Source organism: Hetaerina americana, unplaced genomic scaffold, assembly GCF_022747635.1.
Source record: "Hetaerina americana unplaced genomic scaffold, ioHetAmer1.1.p SCAF_14, whole genome shotgun sequence".
NCBI classification, from domain to species: Eukaryota; Metazoa; Arthropoda; class Insecta; order Odonata; family Calopterygidae; genus Hetaerina; species Hetaerina americana.
Window position 1 is genome coordinate 9507637 of NW_027286514.1, and position 24878 is coordinate 9532514.

A 24878-nucleotide genomic window follows, 5' to 3' on the forward strand; every position below is an offset into this window, starting at 1 on the left:
GAATGAGTGCACATGACAAAAATTAATTTTAAATGATTAACAGAAAGTAAGTATGACATTATAGCCATTGCATTCTGAATCACAAATAGAAAATGTGCTACATTCACAATGTTGAAAAAAGGATGAATTTGTATTAAATGAAATGGAAATACCAAAAGCCAGTATAAGTAGAGGAACAGGTATTCAAATTCTGTATTAAATATTAAAATATTTAATAATCTTAAGTCATTTTTATGATGAATCACTCTTGAGAAATTTTCTTTCCTGCAGTGGAAAGATGAAAAACTACAAAATAGCATATGCATTCCCTTAAATAAAGGAATTTAGATGCTTAAAATAATATTTCATGAACATTTATAGAAAAAAAGAGAATAAATTGAAGAATATCATAAGTAATACTGTTTTATTTATAGTTGAAAAGATCATAAATTGGGTATGTTTCAAGTCCATGATTGCACATGAATATTGTCCTATTCAATAAAATAAAATAAAAGAAAAACCTCCATAAGTGCTCATGTGAATTTCAAGATCATTATAAACATTATTTCTCATATTTGTGAGTTAATTTTAATATTTTTATGCTAATTCCAATGGAAAAGAATTAAAATTTGGAATTATAGAGTTAGCCAGAAATATTCACGGCATCCTAAATAAATATCCTAAACAATATGCAATACTAATAACATAACTACATTTGTTCAAGCTTTACTGAATGCTATCATCATTAAATCCTAGATTCTGTATAGGCATGTGGGTAAGGATATGGTGAACTAGTTCTGTGGGTAGAGTACGTTGATACAGACTGGGAGCTTCTAAGCTCAAATCCAAATGATATCTTTAAACATATCAAGCTAGGATTTTTCCCCCATGTTGTTTCCGAGGACAACAATATGAGGCACAAAGAAAGTTACAGGCTACCCAGCACTTTCTGTCCTAACTTATAATGGAAGCAATAATCTTTTTCAGGGGAAGAAGTCAGGATTAATATGACTATTGCATGAACACCTGTAATGAGTCGGAGAATGTTGATAGATAAAGTCAGATCATTCATAAAAGAAAAAAATTGTATGATTTCTCAAATAACATGGGGTCATATCCAAATTAAATCTCTGAATACATCAAACTAGTATTTGCTCTCCATGTTGTTTTCCAGAATGACAAACAATTGACTTGATGTAAAATTAATAGAAAGAAAAAGCTAGACAAATATAGGGGGTAGACCAGCCCAGGAAAATAAGGCATTTTACTTGGTGCAGAGTTTAGTAATTACTTGAAGGTAGCAGAAAACAGATAACCAATGCCAACTAAACTGTGGTGCTTTAAAAGAAGTGGAAGAATAAATGAATAGAGTAAATCACCAATCAATAGTTAATATGAAGGGTAGGAAGAATGTGTGATTTGAGGTTAACACGATTATTTCTCTAACCTCAATTTCAACAATCAATGAAATAGTGATCCAGACATTCTTCAAAGACTTTAGTACTGGTTACCCTTGTCAGCAACATTTTACTCTTTAATATTTTTAACTTTTTGCGCAAATATTAATATATTTTTAAAGGAACCAAATCAAAGAGAAATTTGTATCCATATGTTTGAGATTATCTACAACCACTATCAGATGTGTCTAGTTACAAATTATCTTTAATTTCAGCATAAATATAATCAAGAGAGATAAATGTAAAACAATAGTAAAAGTATAACCATTTAGGTATTTAAAAAAAATACAAATATGTTTTTGTAAGGTGAAAGGTTGATAACATTACCGGAATATGCAATATGAAAAATTGACCAACCAAATAAAGCAAAAACATAGTTGAAACATAAAATTTGGCACCACACTTCCATAATATTTTCCCTAGGTTAACTGAAAGTATGGAGAATAAAAACCAATTTTTATGCATAAATTAACAGAGAATTTAGAGGTAATCTTATTATTATTACATCATTATGACCCATTTCAGGCATTGAAAGCTCTGAAAGAACCCATTAGGAACCATTTATTTCTCAGAAGTTGCATAGATAAGCGTGGGCAGTTGTCTCTCCTCCCCATTAAACCTCCAAAGTCCAACTCTATGAATATCACTGAGAAATGCTGGCTTTTGACATTAATTTCATTGGAGTAGGAAGTCTTAGTTAAAGCTATAATTTAAATTTGCCATATTTAGGGCCAAAACATGTAATTACTTGATTGGATGCATGGAAATTAATTTAGAATAGCATCTTAGTTTTATAGTTTCCTTTCATTCCAGTATGCTCCTAGTCTATTTCACCATTGTTATCGAATATTGGTAAAATATTGTGATATTTTGGCTTTTCCTAAAAGCATACTCACATTCATATTTATCATAATTAAGCAAATGCATTGATAATTACAGTTTTATTTATATTCCAAAGAACTCATAATATAAAGGGGAATATTTCTGGCATTCTGGTCACCCTGACTGGATTGGCTACATGAATGGAATACCAGAAATCCTATCATGATTAGCAGGGATATAGGTACGCAAAGAAAACAAAAAACAAAAATACATGGAAAGAAACTAGTGGGTAAACTTTCTATTCTGAAGATAAATACTAATGTTTAGGAAAGGTGACTTTTTATTGGTGGAATGTTTTCAAAGTATGGATAGGCTAGAGGCAGACAACAGCTTACATTCAGATAGAAAACTGAGAATGCAAATCTGAACCATCAATATGCCTTCAATCCTTTTAATAATACCAATAATAACTAATAATTGGTCTATATACTGATGGACAATATTCTCTGCATTTGTATTGAAATATTTGTAAAATAAGCATATTATTACAAAAAAGAGATGACCCATGGAAAATTCAAGCTAGGTAGCCTCAAAAGTTATAAATGAACAATGGACTGATGCAAAAGAAAATAATGTTGATGAACCTAGATGATCCATATTCTTTGCATTTACCAATGATCAAACCCCCATAAAACTTGAAAACTTTCTTAATCATACTCCTTAGGGAGAATTTTCATTATTTGTGAAATTGATCCTTCTTGGTTATTTCTACTATTGTGAATAAACTTTGAAAAAGAAGGCAACTATACACCTTAGTTTTCTGCACCGATTTTTATCACCATTTAAAAAAATATCAAGAGAGTGCAATGTATTCTGACTGACTGCATGAAATGATTCTTCAGTTACTTGTTCCCCATTACAATTTTATTTCACATAATGAGTCACCCTGACATATAGTTGGGCACCTACCTACACAATAAAGGTATGCATTAAATACCTCAAGAAGGATAAACTTATCAATAAATTAGTCCCTAATTTTTAAAGTATTACCTGAAAGGTGTGCAAATGAGATTTTGAAAATTCAAAATAACAATAACCATAGAATCTAAAATAATCCCTAGTCAACCTTGCTCATCATGGTTGTAAATCTGACTACAGACCAAAGGAAATTATATATATATATATATATACATTATATATATATATATATATATATATATATATATATATATATATATATATATATATATACATTATATATATATATATATATATATATATATATATATATATATACATTATATATATATATATATATATATATATATACATTATATATATATATATATATATATACATTATATATATATATATATATATATATATATATATATATATATAATGCAACATGTTGCATCAGTTTTTTATGAATCAAAAAATATCATGACACCAATGCTAAGCTTCAGATACCTACACCACTCTTGCCTTTAACAGCTGCACACTAATGCAACTACCGTAATACCACACAGTAAAACACATTCAAAGCTCCAGTTTTGAAAGGTAGTGTTAAAATATCTATTAAGTAACCAAATGGTAACCAATATCAATTCAATTTTCACGACATCTAGGTATTTTGAAATAACTTATTCAATCGAGTCATTAACCTTGATTTGCAGTATACATAAACTCTGAATACAATTTGCTATTATCATAAAATTTGAATGACTTCAATGGTTGAAAATTAGAATGATCTCAAGAATTCCATCCAGAAACCACAGCATGGATCACCATGCATAAAGAAAGGTAGGCATCTATTTCTGAACTAAAATCTACACGGCAATTTCTAAGAGCTTAAAATATAGAAAAAAATATGTACCTATTCAACCTAAAGCTGTTTCTAATTCTTGGAAACTATATAAATGTTAAAAGAATTACATGCCTACCCAATAACAAAATGGGTGAGAAACGGGTAAAAAGGTCTTCGAGGTTAAAAAAGGTTCAATGTTGAAATGGCTGTTTGAAATTAAAGTTATTTATATGGATCGATTTCATAGAGTAAATGAACATATTGCTTAAAATATTTATTATTTATATCTTACCTTTGGTACTTCTGCAAAACCTTGAAATTTAAACTTTGGTTCATACAGGGAAAGAAGCTAATCAATAAAATTTTAAATTATTTTGAAAAATTAGAATAGAACCTAATAATATATTTATTCATTAGGTAACTCTTGGTAGGCATGAAGGTAAAAAATAAACTCCAATTCCTTTCATATGCAATGTGTTTGCAATGTAAAAGCAAGGAGGCTTGGTTCCTATAGAAATGCATCAACTAAAGAAGACACCTGCATTTCCTAACTCCACCAATTGAAATGCATAAAAATAATGTTTGATTCAAATTTCACACCTTGTTTCTTAATTTAACCTTAAGGCGTTCATTGATTATCTGCTAACATTCCATTATTCTAAGCCCTTAAATTAACTATAGTTTAGAATATCACTTAAAGATACTGTATTGATAATTGAAAGTGGACTGCAACAACAGCTGATCAAGAGTGAAATATCCTTTGCATACAAACTGTATTCATATACAATTCTCTCTACAAGATATGCTGATAATGCTCATCCTCTCATAAAGTGTAGGTATGTCAGTAGAAAATTGGCAATAAAAGAATAATTTCCATTGAAATGAATATATTAAATTAAAAGAAAAGCAGGAAAAATAGGAGGTACTGATATTATAGCACATAAGGAAATATAAGGAGACTATTGTAAGTGCCCATCAGTATGATAGGTATGAGAAAACATACATGTATAAATGATAGATTTTATATATGAACTTTACTTGCCTTCAATCCAGTTCTACGGCAAGCCTCTAATGATCGAGGACTTGTCAGAACATATGGGCAATCATCTGCTTTAGGACCATCAAAGTTGTAGAGATCAAGGCGTAATTTGGATCCTTTGCGTCGAAAGGTTGAGTGCTGGCTATGTTGTGATGAGAGACTAAGCGCGGGGGGTGGTGGGGGTGGAGGGGGTAGGGACGTCCAACTATCAGGTTTGGTCCTCATCCCACAGTGGATGCTGCTGGCGACTTAGAGCTCTGGGCTCTAGAAACCATCTGTGAGAGGGAGATGATCAAAGGTCAAGACTGGGGCAATCCACAGCAAATTCCATTGTTACTCTGTCAGATATAAGGATGAAGTTTAGGTGGTCGGGTGTTTTGCTAGGAAAATGATTCGATAAGTAACTCAGTATATTATGGTCCCACTTGGATGATTCTCAGGATATTGGAAAGTAGTGACTACTTCATTTGTTTCAAGAATCCTTGAGAAACAATGAAATACCAGTTAAATATGTTGCTAAGAATGGTTCACATATTCCAATAGTTCAAGCAAATGAATGACTAAGAGTATGATGAATTCGTTGAGAGAAACGTTTTGAATATTTTTTTATGAATGATATTCTAGCATGTATGAACTTTAAACATCATCTGGACTAATTGATATTAGCTGACCCATGTAAAATATATTTTGATAATTAATATTTATGTGCATATTAGTAATTTGAGGGAAAATTTAAAGTGATGGTTTCACAATGAATTTTTTCAGTTTAAGAAAAAATAATAGAGAATTTAACTTAATACAATTAAGAATGAAGCAAAAGAAATTCCACACAAATTCCACTGTGAAATATAATCGCAGGAAATACTATGAAAATAAAATAAGAAAAATATGCATAAATCGGTTGGATCTGTGAAGGGGTTTCTTCATGATGAACTCATTAACACCCAAGGGTCAAGTTCATCTTCAGAAGTTAATGGTGTTATCCTTGCATGAAAGGTACATATGAATGTCTGTGTGTGTGTGTGTGTGTGTGTATGTATATATATATATATATATATATATATATATATATATATATATATATATACATATACATATACATATATATATATATATATATATATATATATATATATATATATATATATATATATATATATATATATATATATATATATATATATGTATATTATATACACACACACAATATATATACTCACGCACATATACATTCACACTCATCAAAAACAGTCGCTCACAACTGTATTGAAAAATTTGGGATACACATGGCCCGTAATATAACATGAAAATACTGTATATACACACTGCTCCTGTATGGTGAAGCCATTACTCCGAAGAAAGCGCGAGGCTAGAGCTCACTGATCAATCCAAAGGATGCGAGAGAGGGGGTGAGGAAGAATAAATTTTAGCACCTCCGACACAGCCAAACACAATGCGCAATTTAAAGTCGCCGAATGGATCGAACTAGAACGACACAACGCACCTGTTAGAAGTAGATCGGTAAAGACAAACCCGGAGCAGCACCGCAGCACACTACGACGAGGGGGAATCTGGGTATTGCAGCGAGCGCCAGACCAGTCTGCTCTGCGGCAGGGAAGTGAAAAATCTAGTCCCCCCTCACTTCACCCCCCTACCTGACTTCGTACGCACGGGGCGAGAACAATCTCCCACACGCCCCCGCCGGTGGGCCTCTCCCTCGCATTTTTCCCTAGTCGCCTTTCCACATGGCCGGAGAGGCTGTGAGCCTCCGCCCCCGATTGTTGGTTATAACTCCCTGCAGCAGTTCGCCGCACCCAAGTCGGGCGGGCGGGAGGGGGAGGGAGAGAGGAGAAAAGAGCTAGGCTACATCCTGTCTCGGATTCATGCCCTGTCCAAAATGGTCATTAACGAACGGGGCAGCCTTTTCATTTCGGTTGCTCGCTCTCCATTTTTTTTATCCTCTTTTGGTCGCGACGGGAGGACGATAGCACGGCCGAAACTATCCACGGCATCATTCGCCGGATGAACCACGGTATTTTCCCTCATCGAGCGGGTTTGGAGAGCTGAGCACCCTATGATGGAAGGCAGCCCCGTCGAAACGAGCCGGGAGAGGCACACGCTGATAGGAGGGAGCGGGAAAATATGGGGAGCAATCGCCGAATGAAATGCACAGGGAAGTGGCGAAAGTGGAGGGGGTGAATTTCTAAGGAGATGGGGGGTTTGGTGGAAAAATGGTTAGATGTGACCCCGTTCTCAGCACTTACACTTCCACGCGTGGGAGGAATTCCTAATTTCCCCCGTCCCGTCGCCTCCCGATGGCGGTAGCCATACGCACGGAGCCCCAGGCCTGAAATGGAAAGTCGGGCCGTGATCAATAAGCCGCGTCTGCGCATGCTCAGACTACGAGGAGAGGACTAGCATTCCGCCGTGTAAGGACTGCCAGCGCCACTTTCAATCACTGCAGCTACGTGAACACGTGACGATCTTGCGCGGTCTTGATTGATTGCTTCGAGGAGCGCGCGACGGCGGATTCGTCACCAATTGGACCGCCCTTCGCGACAATAGGAGGCTATTGCCGCCACATGGCCCTTGGGAAGACGTCAAGGGGACATATATCAACGCGGATAACTGAAGACGAGGTTCCGAAAGTACTGCATCGTGTGCACGCGATCTCGACGATTTCGTTTGGCACTGACCGCCACTCGCATATGAATGGGAAGCGTGATCATAAGCTGTTATCAAGCGCATCTTAACTGCCGAAATAAACAACCTCTGAATGCGAATTCAGACACTAAGGGTTCTATCTGTTTCAAGCCCGACTCGAACATTTTTGTGCTGCAATGGATCAGCTAGGGGGATACACAGAGGATATATTTTATTACAGCTCGATTTTGTTACTGGCCACTCATTTAAATAACAACAAGGGTTCTATCTGTTTCAAGCCCGACTCGAACATTTTTGTGCTGCAATGGATCAGCTAGGGGGATACACAGAGGATATATTTTATTACAGCTCGATTTTGTTACTGGCCACTCATTTAAATAACAACAAGGGTTCTATCTGTTTCAAGCCCGACTCGAACATTTTTGTGCTGCAATGGATCAGCTAGGGGGATACACAGAGGATATATTTTATTACAGCTCGATTTTGTTACTGGCCACTCATTTAAATAACAAAATTTGATTGTTGAGGATTTAGTAAAATCTTGATCAAGTCAATATGTTTTCATGTCGATCACTGTTTACGATGTGTCCCATGTGTTGTATCCCTGATGATGATTTATAAATTAATGGTGAATGAACTTTTGGCCACAACTTAAACTAGCAACATTATTATTAAGAATAATCAGTTGCTGCAGAGAAAAGAGCATGAATAGTTTTAAACTAACGCGTTTTCGTGACCACTGATCAGTATAGTACCAGGAAAATTACTTAATAATTTCTAAAATTGCATTTGCATCTATGGGGCTCTAAGTCATCGTGACCGTTCCCGTGCCTGCTGGAAAAAAGTCACGAATATTGTGTTCGCGCCCACGTTTTTGCAATCAAATCCCGAATGTTCATCTGTATTGGAAATATACTTCTCTTGTGCACCGAATGCTAAAATTAGTTTAATTTCAAAATATTTCGGGCCAAGATCTCGCCAATAAAAATCCAGAGGCTATCAGCACGCGTCTGATGGTTGGCAAATAGGAGTAGACTACGTAATGTTTTCAAGTAAAATTATACTATATATATTCGTAAGTATCCAAACGTGGGTCTATAATCATGGAAATCAATTGTGCAAGGTTTATCAGACGAATAAATTAAATTTCGTGAAAATGGAAAATAAGCGACAAAAATCACACTAATCAACTCATTCAAGAAGATGAAATGCGAAAGCTTGCTCTGCAGCCAAACACCAGGGTTCGTATCTTGGAAGCAGAATAATTCTTGAGTAACGAGTAAGTTCCACATCCAGTGCCCAGATAACTACCAAAGTCTGAGTGACACAGTTCCACAGTGATGTGAAATTTTCGCGGTTTTGTTTCAAGCGTTTCGACATCATATATTCTCAATTTTCAGGGTCGACGATGCATTAACGCAGTGCATCAATATTACTTTAAATAGACATGTTCATTAAAGGGAATAGTATTAAGAAAAATATTGTCTCAGAAAATACGAGGGTCATCCGGAAAGTAGTACCCGTTCGTGCCGCATGAAGTGCTGACGACGCGAGTAGCCGCTGGACGAGGTCAGATAGCTTCAGTGGCTTGTCTGCCTTCTCTGAGCCAAGTTGCGTGACGCTAGCATTGCCTGTGTTGTTTCTGTGATTGTTTACAATGTTTAAAAAAATTGAGAACGCCGCCAGTTGTGAAGTGAGGGCAGTGATTAAATTCCTCAATGCAAGAAACGTTCGCCCATGTGATATTCATCGCCAATTAAAGGAGGTGTATGGAGACAATGTAATGGACGAGTCGTCTGTTCGGCGGTGGTGTCGCAACTTCAACATGGGGAGGGGGAACACACACGACGATGAGCGTTCGGAGAGACCGTCTGTCATTACAGACCAACTGGTGAGCTCAGTTGACGAATTCGTGAGGAACGATCGGCGCGTCACAATTGATGACATCTGTGAGCATTTTCCCAATGTTTCTCGAACAATTGTTCATGAAATTGTTAAACACCATCTGCATTATGCAAAAATTTGTGCAAGATGGGTCCCTCGCGTATCTCAATGAGCTGGCGGCGAAGGACTATGCAGCAGGAATACAGAAACTTGTCACACGTTATGACAAATGCCTTAATTTGCTTGGAGATTATGTTGAGAAGTAGTTTAAAGTATCCTCTTTCAAATAAAATTTTTTATGTTTGTTAATATTTACTTTTGTGTCTTTATTTCACGAACGGGTACTACTTTCCGGATGACCCTCGTAATAAACGGAATTCTTTAAAGATAAACTAGAAGCGATGTAAAACTTAATGTTTATTTTATGAAGGAAAGCACGAGGGAGCAACTTCGGAACTAAAAAATGTAGGTGCAATCCGAAGGTATTTATCACTCTAGGAAAAGTCACAAACACACGTTTTTCATGGTTTTATTTTACTTCTGGGAGGGACTTATGTTCAATTCTGATGACTTGGATTCGATTCCAAGGATAGTAATGATTTCTTTAAGGCATCACAGTTACCAAATTAGAGGAGTGAACTTTTCACGCGCGTGTAAGGATTTGTCGGTAGAAAATTCAAAGAGAGAGTGACAGAGAGAACTTCTGCCTTTCAGTAGGTTCCGATAAATCTCGACCCCACCATTGCATGAATGAAACGCTTCGACTAGGAATTGTAGATGTAATCACAGCTTTCTACGACGCCAAGACAACACCTTATTGGAAAATGTATAACCTATTCACCTTACTTAGTTACGACAACCGTGTCACTTAAATTATATTTAAAAATAAGAAGAACTTTGCAGGAAAGCACTTTTTAGATATGGCCTACAGTTCCTAAGACTGCGGTGGAACAACGTCCAAGCCTCGCCTCATCAGCGGCCTCATCAACAATGAGTGATGCCATTAGTGTGCGGACTTTATTCATGAAGCGACCGTGACACGCTCGGAGCTTGAGAGGTAATTAGCCTAGCTCCTCTCGCGACCTTAAGCCAGTAAACCAATAAATCTGAGGTATCTGAAGAATGAAATTAGATATCCACATATTTTTCCTTTGTCTTGCTTGTTGCTACTCTGCAGCAAGTTCAAACGAACAAGAAAAAATAAGTTTCAGAATCTTTTGTCAATATGATGACAATATTTATAAAATCACTTCCTAGTAAAAAATGACAGAAATTATAAACAAAAATGAGATCAGCATTTCTTACATTTTAAGCAGGAAGGAGTATAGGGAGGAATCCTATATTTAATTTCCAGATGGTTAAATAATGTTGACAAGATATGAATCGAAAGTTCCAGATTTAGTCAATTAGCAGCCGTTTTTCGTAACAATAAGTAATTGAATATTGAAATTTTAAATGAACGTTACTCATACTCATTCGTAAAAATATCAGTGGCTAAGGGATGGGTTTTAGAGATAAAACATTTTCTAGAGACAATTGATTTGAGCCATGCTACTTTTTGATTTTTTAGGGGAACCATTTTTTTCGCCCCCGTTCAAAGCTATTTGGAATGTGATTAAATAAGCGAATATACCATAAGTATCTACTGCGGGGATCGTCATTACGCAATATAATGAAGCGGACGCAAGACCAATTTCTGCTTGCCAGCCTTCGTGCAGGATAAGTGGTAGATCCAAAGGAGGTGAAATTTACGACCGTTCTCGGGTCACAAGTAGGGAGTGGTGGTTTCTTTGAAAGGAGTGGGTCGCACGGACGGTTGTGCTTCACAGTGGGCGTACCTGCACACTGCGGCCGGAAGACATGGAAATTGGGTGCCGTAAGAAATTGAGTCCCTTTGTTGCCACCGAGAAGGTTTTGAGATAACGGTGCAGTAAAATGTCCAAGCATTTGTGACTGATACATTTTGCTGAAATAAGTTAATAAAAATAAGGATTTTGCTTGATGGGATTATTTTATACCTAGCTAATGTTCCAACAACAAGCATAAGACATGCTAAATCTACTACACATTTTACACGCCATTGACGAGGGAGGACGTTTTTCACTTATTTAATTGGAGCCCAAAAATAAAAGAAGTCAAATAAAATTGGTGATAATTTTTTCGAGCAAATTAATTACAGGCACACCATATCAATATACATTAATTAATGCCGACTCACATTTGTCTCAAATATCGATTATATGATAAATGCCGGCGCTCTAAACTCTTTTAAGGCACGAAAGAGTAAGAGAACAAAGGATCATAGCCATGGGAATTCGGTGTCTTGAAAGGCTATCATAGAGCTCCTCTCGGCCATTTACTCGACAACGAATGGTCACTTCGCCCAAGGTCAAGAGCAGTATGCATGCAGAAAAGGGTGAAATTTGCTGCATAAGCTGGTATTCCGTCGCGAGCTCTTCTTAAGATCGATCGATGCTCGGAAAATCGACCTCGGTAAGTTCTAATCAAGGCGCTAAATAGCAAGGTACTCGGGAGCGCCTTCGTAGGCGAAGGTATTTTATTTACATGAGTATATTGGGGATGAACAAATGGGAGAAAAGTCGTAGCTATATGTTAAGTTTCTTCACATTAATTTGCCAATAAGAATAATCGAATATAACTTGCCGTATAACAATAATTCATGAGACTAAACAAATAAAAAAAACATTCCGAAGGAACTGAGAGCATGAAAATTTACAAAAAATTCTAATGCATCAAGTCTACAACTCCTACTTCAAAAAAGTAACTTATAATATAGCATGATTGAAAATTTAGTGTGAATTATATTCACTAGCTTTTCTATTAATGCCAATGGACTAGCAAACGTTTAGATTAATTTCTCACCGAAAACACATGGGCCCCCTATAAAGTATTTTTAAAAAGCGCTAATACTTATTTGGCAACATGGGAAAAACGCAATTGGTGTAATTTATTTTCCCAGAACTGTCACTTAATAAAATTGCACAACATTGAACAAAATAATGTTTTCAGTGCTTTTGCAGTAATATTCTAACTAATAAGAGGGAGTATTTATCAACCCAGTTAAAACTAATTTACCAACGAGTTACTCCTGGCATCTATTTCTTCAGCCTTAAAAGATTTTCACTGTCATTCAAAGAGTGCTGAATCATGGTGACAACTGAATATATTTGAATAGCAAAAAATTTGATTCAGCTTTTTGTTTCAAGCTAGCCCTGATAGCACGAAACGAATAGGTCACGTGAAATATGTGCTATGAAAACCAGACAAAACTTAAATTATGAAATTCCTTATTTTCACCAAAGATTTGCTGAAATTGTATTGTGAATCGAGTTCATCAATCGAAGTTCATCAAAAAATAAGATTTATTGATGCAGAAAATTTTGATCAAGTCGAGTTAAAATTCAACAAAATATAAACTATAATATATAAATGTACTCTATATTTCGATATCCCTGCTTAATTTTGGAAAATATTTTGTTGGAGAGCAAGACATTTTTTTTGCACCGAGAGGTAAATCCGTTCGAAAATGGAGTGGATTTTAGAACCACAATCAAAGTCAACATTTATCATGGTATGCTGAAATTGTATCTGGTATCACCATAAAAAAATGAACAGCGAAGTATAATTTTTGGACAAGATACCTGTCTATTGGACAAAAAACGTTCGTCTATTTATGGTTGATGTGATATCTTGGAGGTGGATCACCTCCTTCTGTGGCCACCTTTACCACAAAGTATGACCCTCGGAATTTTTCCTTTAAGTATTTTTTTAAAGACCCGTTTATCGAACTACGTACGTCATTTTATTTCATCTAAAGGGATAATTACTGCATTTATGAAAACAGTTGATTCCGATGATGAGGGAAGAAAATCGAAAGAATTTCAGTTTCGTTTTGACGAACACATATTGAAATGCAGTGAATACACTACGAGATTTTGATTCAAACTTTATAGGGGCATTCATGAAGTAGGAAAGCGCGTACATTTTGAGGCATGCTTGGCATAATTACAGTGACAGGTGTATAGCCTAATAATTTTTCATATTTACATTAAAATTCACTAAAATCGGACAAAAATATTCACTTATCTCGTTTGGTGCCTGTAAAAATCCACACGCAAGCATGTGAGACAACTTGCTCAAAGAAACAAAAATACTTTGGGATATGAAGAAAAGAGATCCAAGTGTCCGAGTCATACCTCATTTTTTAAAGGTTTTTCCACCGTTTTCCCTCATTTACCTTCATTCATGAAACTCAGCCCTCATTAAGTTCCCACCAAAGTCGCACAGTGTTATTAGTTTAACCGACGAGTGCTGCAATTTCGCCCCACTTTTCTCCAGCTTAAATTCACTGCATCATTGCGCAACTGCCATCTATGCCTTCGAGCGGGCCCGGAAGCCACAAAATACAGACTGCATACTGCAGCAGCACGACACGACAATGGCAATCAATTATTCTCAAGACAATAGCACTGATTTACACCAGAAAGCGTGACAGAAAATGTTAGAAAATGAAAATTAAGATTGTAATTTCATGGGTAATTCATTCCCTTATTAATGGAAGGCATTTAATAATATGATATTTAAATATCTATATCTATTTTCGAAGAGATGCCGTCGAATTAATGCATTTCTATTCTGCTTCGAGCATGAAGCTGCTGGAAGAATATTAAAATTATGTCAATAGTTTTCAATATATTGCGTGCAGTCGGATTATCTTAAGTAATAACCTACTTCTTATCTTGCTAAATTACGTGGATCGTTCAATAAGTTCCAAGGAAAATATAGAAAAAACAAGTTAGCTAACACAAATAGCTCCATACACTTTTCCCAACGGTTATCCAACATTTTTAAGCCGTCTTAAAAGTAGTATTCGGAAGTTCGTCAAAAGGGGCATCTGTGTTAGCGAAGCCCCTCTGGAATCATTTTGCACCCAGTCATATTTTTGGAAATAAAAAAAATCAATCGGGGCCAAACCTGGTGGATGTAATAATGCGAACTTTAACTCAATTATTTTCGCCATCGAAACTGCGCAGATGCGCAGCTGTTGATTGTATTAATGGAAAAGATATTTTTTGTTTGCCAAATGTGGAATTTTTTTATTTCTTTGTTCAACCGATGCAATAATGACGCGTAATAATTTCTTTTTATCATTCGCCCCTTTTGCTGTAGATGATTGCGCGTGCATCCCAAAAAACCCTGGCCATCACCTTGTCTGCCGATTTCACCGTCTTCGCTCTCTTCGGAGCCGGATTGCCCTAGGAAACCCACTATTTCGACTGTTCCTTTGTCTCTTAACTGAAGAGGAGTTAACTGAAGTGGTTAAGAAAAACCAAGGTGCCAGTTAAAATTACCAATTATTGCATTAATCGTACTAACCTATAACTATTATCAGAGCGATAGCATGTGCGAACATTTTGGAAAATAAAATTGATCAAAAATGAAAATAAACAACTTGGGTTTTCCACACAGAAAATGTTTTAAATTTACGACCTAGGTTTCGTTATGGTATAACATCGTCTATACCACCGTGTGTATGTGTATATATATATATATATATATATATATATATATATATATATATATATATATATATATATAATGTACGATGATGTATAACATCGTCATCGTCAGACAATGTTATGCCATAACGAAACCTAGGACGTAAATTTGAAAAAAAAAATTCTATGCGAAAAAGCCAAGTTGCTTATTTTTAATTTCAATATGAAGATTTTCCACCAAGTCAACCGAACCAACCAACAGAAACTGTTTTATTTTATAAAATGGATCGATATAATTCTTTCTTACCTATGTCCCGAGAACGACATACCTGTGCATGTATGCTATAAGATTTGATTGATGACTGTAAACATGTAACGAGAATCTTAAACAAAATCAAGGACGATGATACTTTCCTTAAGCAAGGTGAGACACGAACGTTTCATAATACCCAAATATACTGTTTGCCATTGAAATCGCATTAATTAGCGTGAATTTTGACATGGGAAGACATGTTTGGAGGCATGCTGATGGCTGAGTCACAAGTTTCAAACGGGATGCGAAGCTTACTAACGAGATTAGTGCATATTCCGTAAGGAGTGCGAATCAGCAGAAGTAGCATGTTTCAGAAGAAAATATTATATTTAATTTCGATTTTTAAGGCACCTTTAGTGACACAAATAATACCTGGATAGAGCATTTAAAAAATCACAATCAAATAGGCCAAACCCTTACTTACAATCAATAATCTTAACCCTTAATTGCATCAGTTTTGCCACGAAAAAGTCATAATGATACCCATTTACAAGTTCATCATACCATGCCAGCAATCATATGACTTGTAGCAGGGTGTGTAAGAAGAAAAACCGTGGAAGGTAATTATGAATTTTGTGCTGCAATTTTCTTAATTGAAATGACCAATGACCAAATTTTTCTATTTAAAATACGGGGTGTTTAAATTTAGTATTTTTGTGATAACGAATGGTTTGGGGGAGGAAGGAAAATTTATATCAAATGGTTAGGCAATATATTCCTTTTATATTAACGTGGTAGCCATATATTCTGACACACAATAGGGTCTTAATAATTACCTTAGCGTAATGAGTAAACTCGAGTGCCCTGTACTTTTATGAAAGCATTCATTGCCTGGGTCGCTCTCTTAGCGTATGAAGGGGTTTCCATCCTAATTCATCCAAAAAACCCCGCACATTAACCATCTCATCGTAACATTTTTTCACGTACAAGCCTGACTACCTGGACCAGACCGAAATGGAAATGAGCCATTCGGCGTAGAAAATTGGTGCAGTAACGACCTCCGTATTTAGAGATAAATCTCTCTTAAAGCGAAACGAGTACGTGAACTGAGTGAGGTAGGCTTGTTTGGAGTTGGATAAGCTCTGAGAATAAAATTCCAACCTGGAACAGGCCAGGTCAAACTAAAATAAACGATAGGCTGTGGATTGATGCTGAGTGAGAGGGATGGAGAAAAAATGCGCAAGAATGATAACGTGGGTGGCTTACGATGATCTCATCAACTTCCGTCTCAATTTTTCGAATCGTTCATCTTTAGCAGTGGGAAATTTGAATAATAGGCGTAATGGATTGAAATTGTTTGTGCTCGTTTCTTTTTCCAAGGCCGTAATATCATTTTAAAAATTGCCACCGTGCCGGCAAACAAAAGTAGACCGCTTAACCTATCCCAATTCAAAAGGACGGCGGAGATTAATTTAATCAATAGGACACCAATCGTGTGCTAAAATGACGATTGCAGTTGACAGTGACTAATCGCAAATACATTCATACCATTCGACAAGCTGCCCTAAAATTAAAATCGACTCAGGAACCACCTTTGCTTACGAGAGGAGTCATCGTGCCATAAATGGGAATTATTTGCGCCCATTTGAATTTCCCGAAATTTTGAAATGATTGTGAAGGACTAATCGATACTCTGCAAGACCAACCAAACGGCAATTTACTCATGATTTTAGAGTTGCAGTAAAAACTGCGAAGATTCGGAAAGGGATGTAAGATCCATGGGGATACAGGATGTTGGGAGTCGGCAGGCCAATTCTAAGTTGCCGGTTTGATTTCGTCTAAGCATGCAAGAAAAACCTAGAACCTAAATGACACAATGTAAAAATTTTATGACGATTTCAAATCAATTTACGATGAAACATTTTTACTCTGACCATACACGCGGAGGGAAATACTGGGCATGAAAAATTATAATTCGATATCTCAAAGAAGATACATTTTTTTGAAAACCCCTGATTACGTTTTGATCGTTTCCTGACGGTTCCTGACCGTTCCAATATTTAATGCGTGAGTCAACTGCATACATGGAATTGGAATTGATAAATACGATTACTCAAAAAATACTTATCAGTGCGACAGATAGTTTTATTTTGTGGTATTTTTCATTCATTCATTCATTTTTCATTAAATTCTGGCAAACTGATTAGATTGAGGTGAAAATCGACCCAAGTAAAATATTAAAAGGACAAACGTTTTAAATTCAATCGCTATTATTGGTGAAAAATACACTGATTGTAATTTTGCATTCGATACTTTATAATCGCATTGTAAGGTGTCACATGATTTTGCATGTTCGCATTTATTTTGTGCATTCAGTAATCTACCAAACTTTCTCTACGCAGACAAGACAATTTCTTGTATGTTTTATATTTTTATTACTTTATTTATACTATTGCTACTTTATTTCTACTCTGTATTCATTAAACATTAATTGCTTCATACAATCAACTAAAAATAAATATGTAACCAAAGATGTGACCAGCATAAACTGAGACAAAATGAAGGTACTATAAGACATTTTTGTATTTATAACTCCCGTTATTATAAAAATGGGCGTTTAAAAATTGCACTCATTAATCATGCGGCCGGTTATAAGCCGAAATCATCACCATGTGTTAAAAACAATTCTATCATACCGAGGGCCTAGCGACAAGGTGATTTATCAATACAATGAATGAAAGGAAGGAATTAAATCATCTTGAACAATGGATGAAACTTCAGCTGATTCACCTTTGTCCAAGCAGTGGGAAAGGAGTTCTTCCATTTCATTGGCGCGAAGAGATTTTAATTAAAGAAATGCCTTAATTTATTCCAGCTCTTTTTCATAATTTTTCCTGGAGACGCTACGGAGAAATGAGAGTGAAAGCCTTCTGTGAAACGATTTCAAAATCGAATAAAGGATTGTTCTCGCTACTCTATGTTGCTCAAACGTTTTCGCTACGAAATGATCAAGTAGCTCTTTTTACCTGCCTTGAGAGGTGAGAAGGAAAGGAAGCAAAGAAAAGTCTTTTAGTAGTTTTGAAATCTCTGAAATCAAAGTTGTTCGTGTTCTTTTTACCCAGAAACTCCTTAACAAAGAAAAGTAAAATTCCTCTGGGATTAGAAACGAAAGAGCACTTAGCAAAAATGAAGTAAAGATTAAAAGGTTCTGTGAATGTTTTCCTTAAAATTCGTAAGATACAAATTACTGTAAGTGGCAACATTGAAATGCCACTATCATGATCAAGTTAAACTTGTGGGAAACCGAAAATGCCAAAACAAGCTTATAAAACGAAAATATAAAAAAGCTACGTGGTATATTTCACAGTGATCAGCTTCTTTCAATAATCTAAATAAATGAGTGCTGGGCACCGAGATCATTTTGTTTGAGTTAATTGATGATTTTTGCACAAATTAACTTCAGGCTTCGCAACTCATAGAAATTAAGTCAAGTTAAATCTCGAGTATACAATTTAATGATGTTCTGTTAAATTGATTATACGAAGCGGCTTAATTTTATACGCTGAAATCCTTGAGAAAATATAAAAGGATATATGTATTTAATTGCCTGCAAATTTAATGTGTTTTGAAATTCAGGGACCTATTATATCAAATCCATCTTTTACTTAAACCAATATTGTACGACGCGGTCAAGTCCTGGGGGACTGTGTTATGAATATTTCCGATAGATCAGAGTCGGGTGGAAAGATTAACGTTTTTCTCACTATCCCAAAATGGAATCACTCCTCGAGGCACATTCAAGGAGGTGGTAAATCCGACAATTGAGGCATTTTTATTTCAAACCAGTAAATAGAGAAAATAAAGTGTTTATTGTGGACGTGTTCATTATTATTCTATTTTGTTTCTTAGTATCTACGACATGTCGTAGTATTACCAGGGTAGATGCGTTACATTAATGGATTCCATTTTACTTGGTGTTCATCAATCGCAAATATTCGTAAGATACTATTCATGTGATGTGAATATTAACTTTTAACGTTGGCCCCATGACTCCAAGTGGTCATTAAACTCTCTTAGCAAAAGGTATTGCATTCTTTTTTCAGCAAAAGTCACAAATGTAATAATGGGTGCTCGTACTTTTCCTACTGTATCAATTGCACACATATCATTCATTAAAGTGCACAAGTTTACACTGGGACCGTTAGCTTTTAATTTTCGCCATGCAAAATGCATTATGAACAGAAACATTCCGTTAAAACGTTCCAAGGTTTCATAAGAAGAATGATTCCAACTGTTCGCATTTTTAAGTTTCCATTTTATCCCACCCGTTCAGCCGCAAAACTATTTTCTGTTGCCTTCTTTACAACCAAGGGAAGTGTGAAACGTATTGCAGCATACTTGAATCATGACTAGATGTTATTACTTTTAAGAGATGTGTTTCAGTAACTGTAATAAGAAATAAGCGGCGTGAAAGATTGGTTAATTATAATGATTGTATTGAAATTAGTGCAATAAGTGAAGGTGCAAAAAACACACCTAAGTGAAATCGAAATATATTAAACTCGGGACTGTGGCGTGGGAAGGAAATACACTAGTTAACGTATCATTCTAAACATGATCTTCAAAAACATATCTCCATCTTAGCCTGTTTGTTTACTCGTAGAGAAATTTTTTACTGATTATTCATACCAGAATTTGTTATGTTATGACTTCTCAAAGAAAGGTTTCTCGAATAAAATAAAGGTCCCAATTAATGAAGATCGATTGCATATGTTACAAATTGGAGAAAATAAATTTGGCACATATCGGTAAGAAAATTATAGAATGAGAGAAATGCACTCGGAAAATTCATTTAGAGTAGCTACATGTTAGCTAAAGGGGGCTGAGGGGGGATCGGAGAGCATTGAAAGCTGATACATTCGTCCCTCTCAAAACACGAAACTTTCTAAGAAATTGTTTCACAGCTTCAGTATAAACTTATGTACTTAATATAATTAGGTTCCAGTAGCTGGAAGACCGAGCTTTGGTGGTTAAACGGGACCTTACTGTTAAATTTATTGGCCAAAAATGATTAAATATCGTATTCTGTTCTGTTCGAAGAGAATAATGATAACTCAGAATAAACTATGGTAATAATGCAAACCCGAATTGAACACACGTTGAAAACCTCTATCAAAACCAAGACGAACTATAAATTTTATTTTGTTTGTATCAGAGTAAGAACATTTGAAACAAAATTTTATATCAATAAATTCATAATTAAGGTCCACTAGGATCAGAAAGTAAGAACAAAATCACTCATTTCATGATCTTTATTTATAACTTTCGCCATAATTCTAAGGACAGCAGCTAAACGTAAGAGCTCATCTATTTGTTTAATTAAAAAATGAAAACTAAATGATTCTATTATTTATTTCCTGACATTCTCCATTAATCTGTTTTTTCAAAGGACAACATGCAGCTGAATCGATTTTTCGCACCAGAATACGGTGTTAATACATATTCGCCTCCAAAACATTAAAATCGTTGAAACTGAAAAATATGAGGAGCTGAGGAACTTTTTAAATCAATGTCATCTCAAACTTTCACATTAGCTCTCAACGTGAGCAGTAGTCTAATACTTGTATACTACTCTATTTATCTGAAAAACGTAATGCAACGACTCTTTTAGTGAGTGGATATTACTTCCGCGATTATGTTTCCGGGAGTGGAGTCAGAGCTATTTCGGTTTCTCACACCCCAAAACAATGCATTCACCTCATTTTATGTTAATTATTAGGCTAGTTATCAAGATGATATTTACAAAAATTACTCGCCTCACATCTAAGAATACTTTTCATTTAAAATCTTTAAATTTGTTTTCATAAACCGAGGAAGGTTTTCTACATAATTTTAACCTAGCCCTGCCTAATTTGAAATTTTTTTAACTCAATTTCATAATAACTGACCATTGAACGCACAAGCATGAAATAGAATAGGATGTATATGGAACTAAGATAAACGAACTTTAAATTTCTTGTTGAGACACCATGAATTTAAGAATGTAACAGTTATTCGCATTTATCGGGATGTATTTTGAAATTCTCGAATGTCCATCAGTGCACATCAGCGGATAACTCCATTTAAGTGCTTGCCGGATCGCCGGGTGCCATGTGTACGTATGTGGAAAGTAGTAGAATGGCTAGTACCCGCAGCCACACGTCCTTGTGCCGGCTTACAGGAAGTGTAAGGATATAAATAACCATCAAGGAATTTCTCGCAGTTCTTTGAATGCTTCAAAGGGTCTATGTGTTCAAAACTTTAGCTTTAAACTCATGGATGGTTACACCTACGATGGCCTTGTGGCATGGTAGGTACGGAAATTCTTGTCAACATTTTGCTCCTCTAAGAAAGCCTCTAGAACATCAAAGTGAAAGAGTTTGAATTTTTTAATAGTTTTGATTCCAGATAGATTCCCAAAAATTGCACCAAGCGCGACTAGTTTTTTATGCCAAAAACTTAAATATGATGTTTTAAGAATGTCCTTAGGGCTGTTTTTGGGGAAATTTTACATGCATGTATTGTTCCTGCTAGAGTATATGCGACGGAATTCTGAGTCGCGAGAAAATTGCGTTCTCTCGAGTTCATTTACGAAATCATGCCGACTTCGCCGGGGCGAGGACTCGCCACGGTCTTCAGCGGACACGGGTCGCCACGCACGAAAAACAGTGCTCAAGCGCTGTGCATTCGAGTGGTGGGAAGGGGAATTCAAACCATTTAAAAATATAAATCACGAGGGTTACCGAGGAAGCACGGAAGAGTGACTTCCTCCCATCTTGCTAAGCGGTCAAATACGTTGACCATACATACCTTTGCATACAAGTGGAAGATCGATGGCGTATTCATATACGAGATTGTTTTCAACACCGAATGCCTGTATACACTGTTCAAGCCTTCGGGCATAAGGCTTTTTATCTCTAAACGAGTTCATATCGAACCAGGAAGTTATAGATGCTCACCAGCATAACTAACAGATAACTTAAATGCGAATCTTACCAAAACATGCCAGTGAAAGTTGGCCGATATTTTATCACACTTAATAGAAACTGAAATGAAAATAATTTGATGGATAACATTTTATTTTGATAAGTTTTCCATTCATCTGCGAATTTATCTCGGAAAAGTGTTGAAAAACGCTCTACCAACAAAAACCGGTTTATCTATTAACATTATTTACTTAAATGTCTATGTGTGTGTTTCTTGTTTTGGGCGCACTCTATAAGCCACCTGACGAGCTGGAAAGTTGGATCTTTGCTTAATTACAATGGAAATCCCGGAAGAGAACCAAATAGTCTCTTTTTTGTGGTTTCCCCTCGGTGGTGAGTTTTGTAAGAGGGTTCCACTAGCATACCCACGGTATCTCGTTTATATTTAAGTTTACATGGACACACTAATCGAAGAAGGATTTTTAAATGAAATTTCCGAAAACACACTCCAAGTTACAGGGTATGGACAATTGGATTTCGAGTGCGGAAGGTAGTGTCCCGGCTTTAAGCCAAATGAGAATCGAGAGGGTTCGTGATTCTAACAACTCATAAAAAGAAACTTATTTAATTTCGAGCTCTCGGAAATCATGTGGCAATCGGTACAGAAAATCAGCCTAAGAGTTTGTTCATTCTGCCTAATGGGCAACCGAATAGCCATCAAATGATTAACCAGCTTAATCACCAAGATATTAAATAAAAGTGTCGGCTCATACATTAGTTTAATATTAATTACATAGTTTTTGGTATAACGGTAACGTTTCATCGTACTCTAAACTAATGTTTCATTTTAATAAATTTTGAAAACCCTGTTTTCCAACGAATTTTATTTTTTAAAGTTTGTTGAATTTGTAGATAAATTACTCAGAAAATTGTTAGTTTAAGTCAGGATTTCCAGAAATTTTAAACACACTAATTTATCTTAAATAAATATTGGAAAAATTTATTCTAAAATAACGCTAAATATTTAAATGTGAAAAAATATCATCGTCAAAATATTTTAAATCTTTACCTCACTAATTAAAGAGGCGATTTCCTCTATCCTTCCACTCGGAAATGCCTTAAACTAGACAACCGCGAAAAGTTACGAAACGGTCAGAGTAAAAATAATAAAGATATTGACAAGATAAAATCTGGAAAATAAGTGTATTCAATCGTTAATATCTAAATTTCAAAGAAGAAAAATAATATATTTTTAAAACCTCAATTTAAGAAAGTATGCTTTAGCGTTAAATTAAGGGCATTCATGAAAATGCGAGTAAATATATTTCATTGAATCGAAAAATTTAATTGAGAATCATGTTTTTACTCAATTTGTGCTTTTAATCAAATTTGAAAATCAAAACTATTTTCCAACCCCTTTTTAAGTTTAAATTGGTAGTTTTAAAAAAATGAATAGATGTATTCGTGTCATTGAAAAATGCTCACCCAAAATAATAAATATTGTAAAGATTATAATTTAAAATACAATAACATATTCAAAGAAGTAGTTAATAATCGTGAAAGTAAATAATAGTATCGGAATAAAGGTTTAACAAGTGTAGTCTCAACAGCGATCACATTGAGCATCGCATGTTGAGATACCCACACTTAATAATAAACTTCTGTTATTTCTAAACTGATACTCATGATACATTGCACAAATACTCAAAGTTAAACTCCAAAAACTTAAAAAAATGACTCAAATATATGCTCTTTAAATTTCCATCGTTCCGTTGTCCCTCATTGCCCTGGCGAGGATTTTGATGGATTGGACTATTATCGAGCTCAGGTTTTATCGACGGATAGGTCTTCGTTTTCTGATTAAAAAACGAAGAGAGCTTGAGAAAGAATGCTTGAGAAATCTATTTAAAGAAAAACGTTGCCTTCTTGGAACCACTTCGCACGATTGTTCGAACAAAAACACCCTTTGCCAGCCAGAACTTCTTTAACCTTTCCAGGTAATTATTTTCACCATCCATTTGTGCATGTGTTGTAACAAGGGGTTCTCTCTAGTCAAACTCCAGATTTGATTTTGAAATCAGTGAAAAGATTAGGTAACGTTTAGGACTTATCTTAGCAGTAGATTGAAATCATTGATCGTAATTATTACCAGTCGAAATGTACGTGAAACAATTCCAAAGAAGACCGACTATTTAAGAACGTAACGGGGAATTAGTATTACAAAAGATCACCGGCTTACGCAACCAAAAGCCGCGGGCTCGACTACCGGTTACAAATCGCCACCATTTCCTAAAAATGGAAATTTCTAGACATTTCTTAGATATCTAAGGTGTAAAAAATCTAATAGCTGTGCTTCTCTAACCAAGTGGTTGCATTCATTGTTCCACTGCAATATTTGATGGGAAGTGAATAGGCGTTGTATAACATTTAGGATAAACAAGCCATAAATTTATGACTATAAGCCGTCGTTCGGCTCGCCTTTCTTTACC

The 24878-nt window shown here is 35.5% G+C and overlaps 1 protein-coding gene across 4 annotated transcripts in view; it reads right to left on the reverse strand.

Annotated features, from left to right (window-relative positions):
• LOC139686324 (coiled-coil domain-containing protein 177-like) overlaps positions 1-24878 on the reverse strand; it is a 115350-nt gene that overhangs the window by 22803 nt on the left and 67669 nt on the right. For 2 of the 4 annotated variants that reach the window (XM_071583485.1, XM_071583481.1), the window contains exon 2: positions 5108-5379. In XM_071583485.1, coding sequence (XP_071439586.1) covers positions 5108-5329 — 222 coding nt within the window. In that variant the 5' untranslated portion in view covers positions 5330-5379. Of the gene's footprint in view, positions 1-5107; positions 5380-6608; positions 6722-7368; positions 7458-24878 lie in introns of those variants that run through there. The other 2 variants (XM_071583482.1, XM_071583483.1) reach the window with 2 other exon arrangements.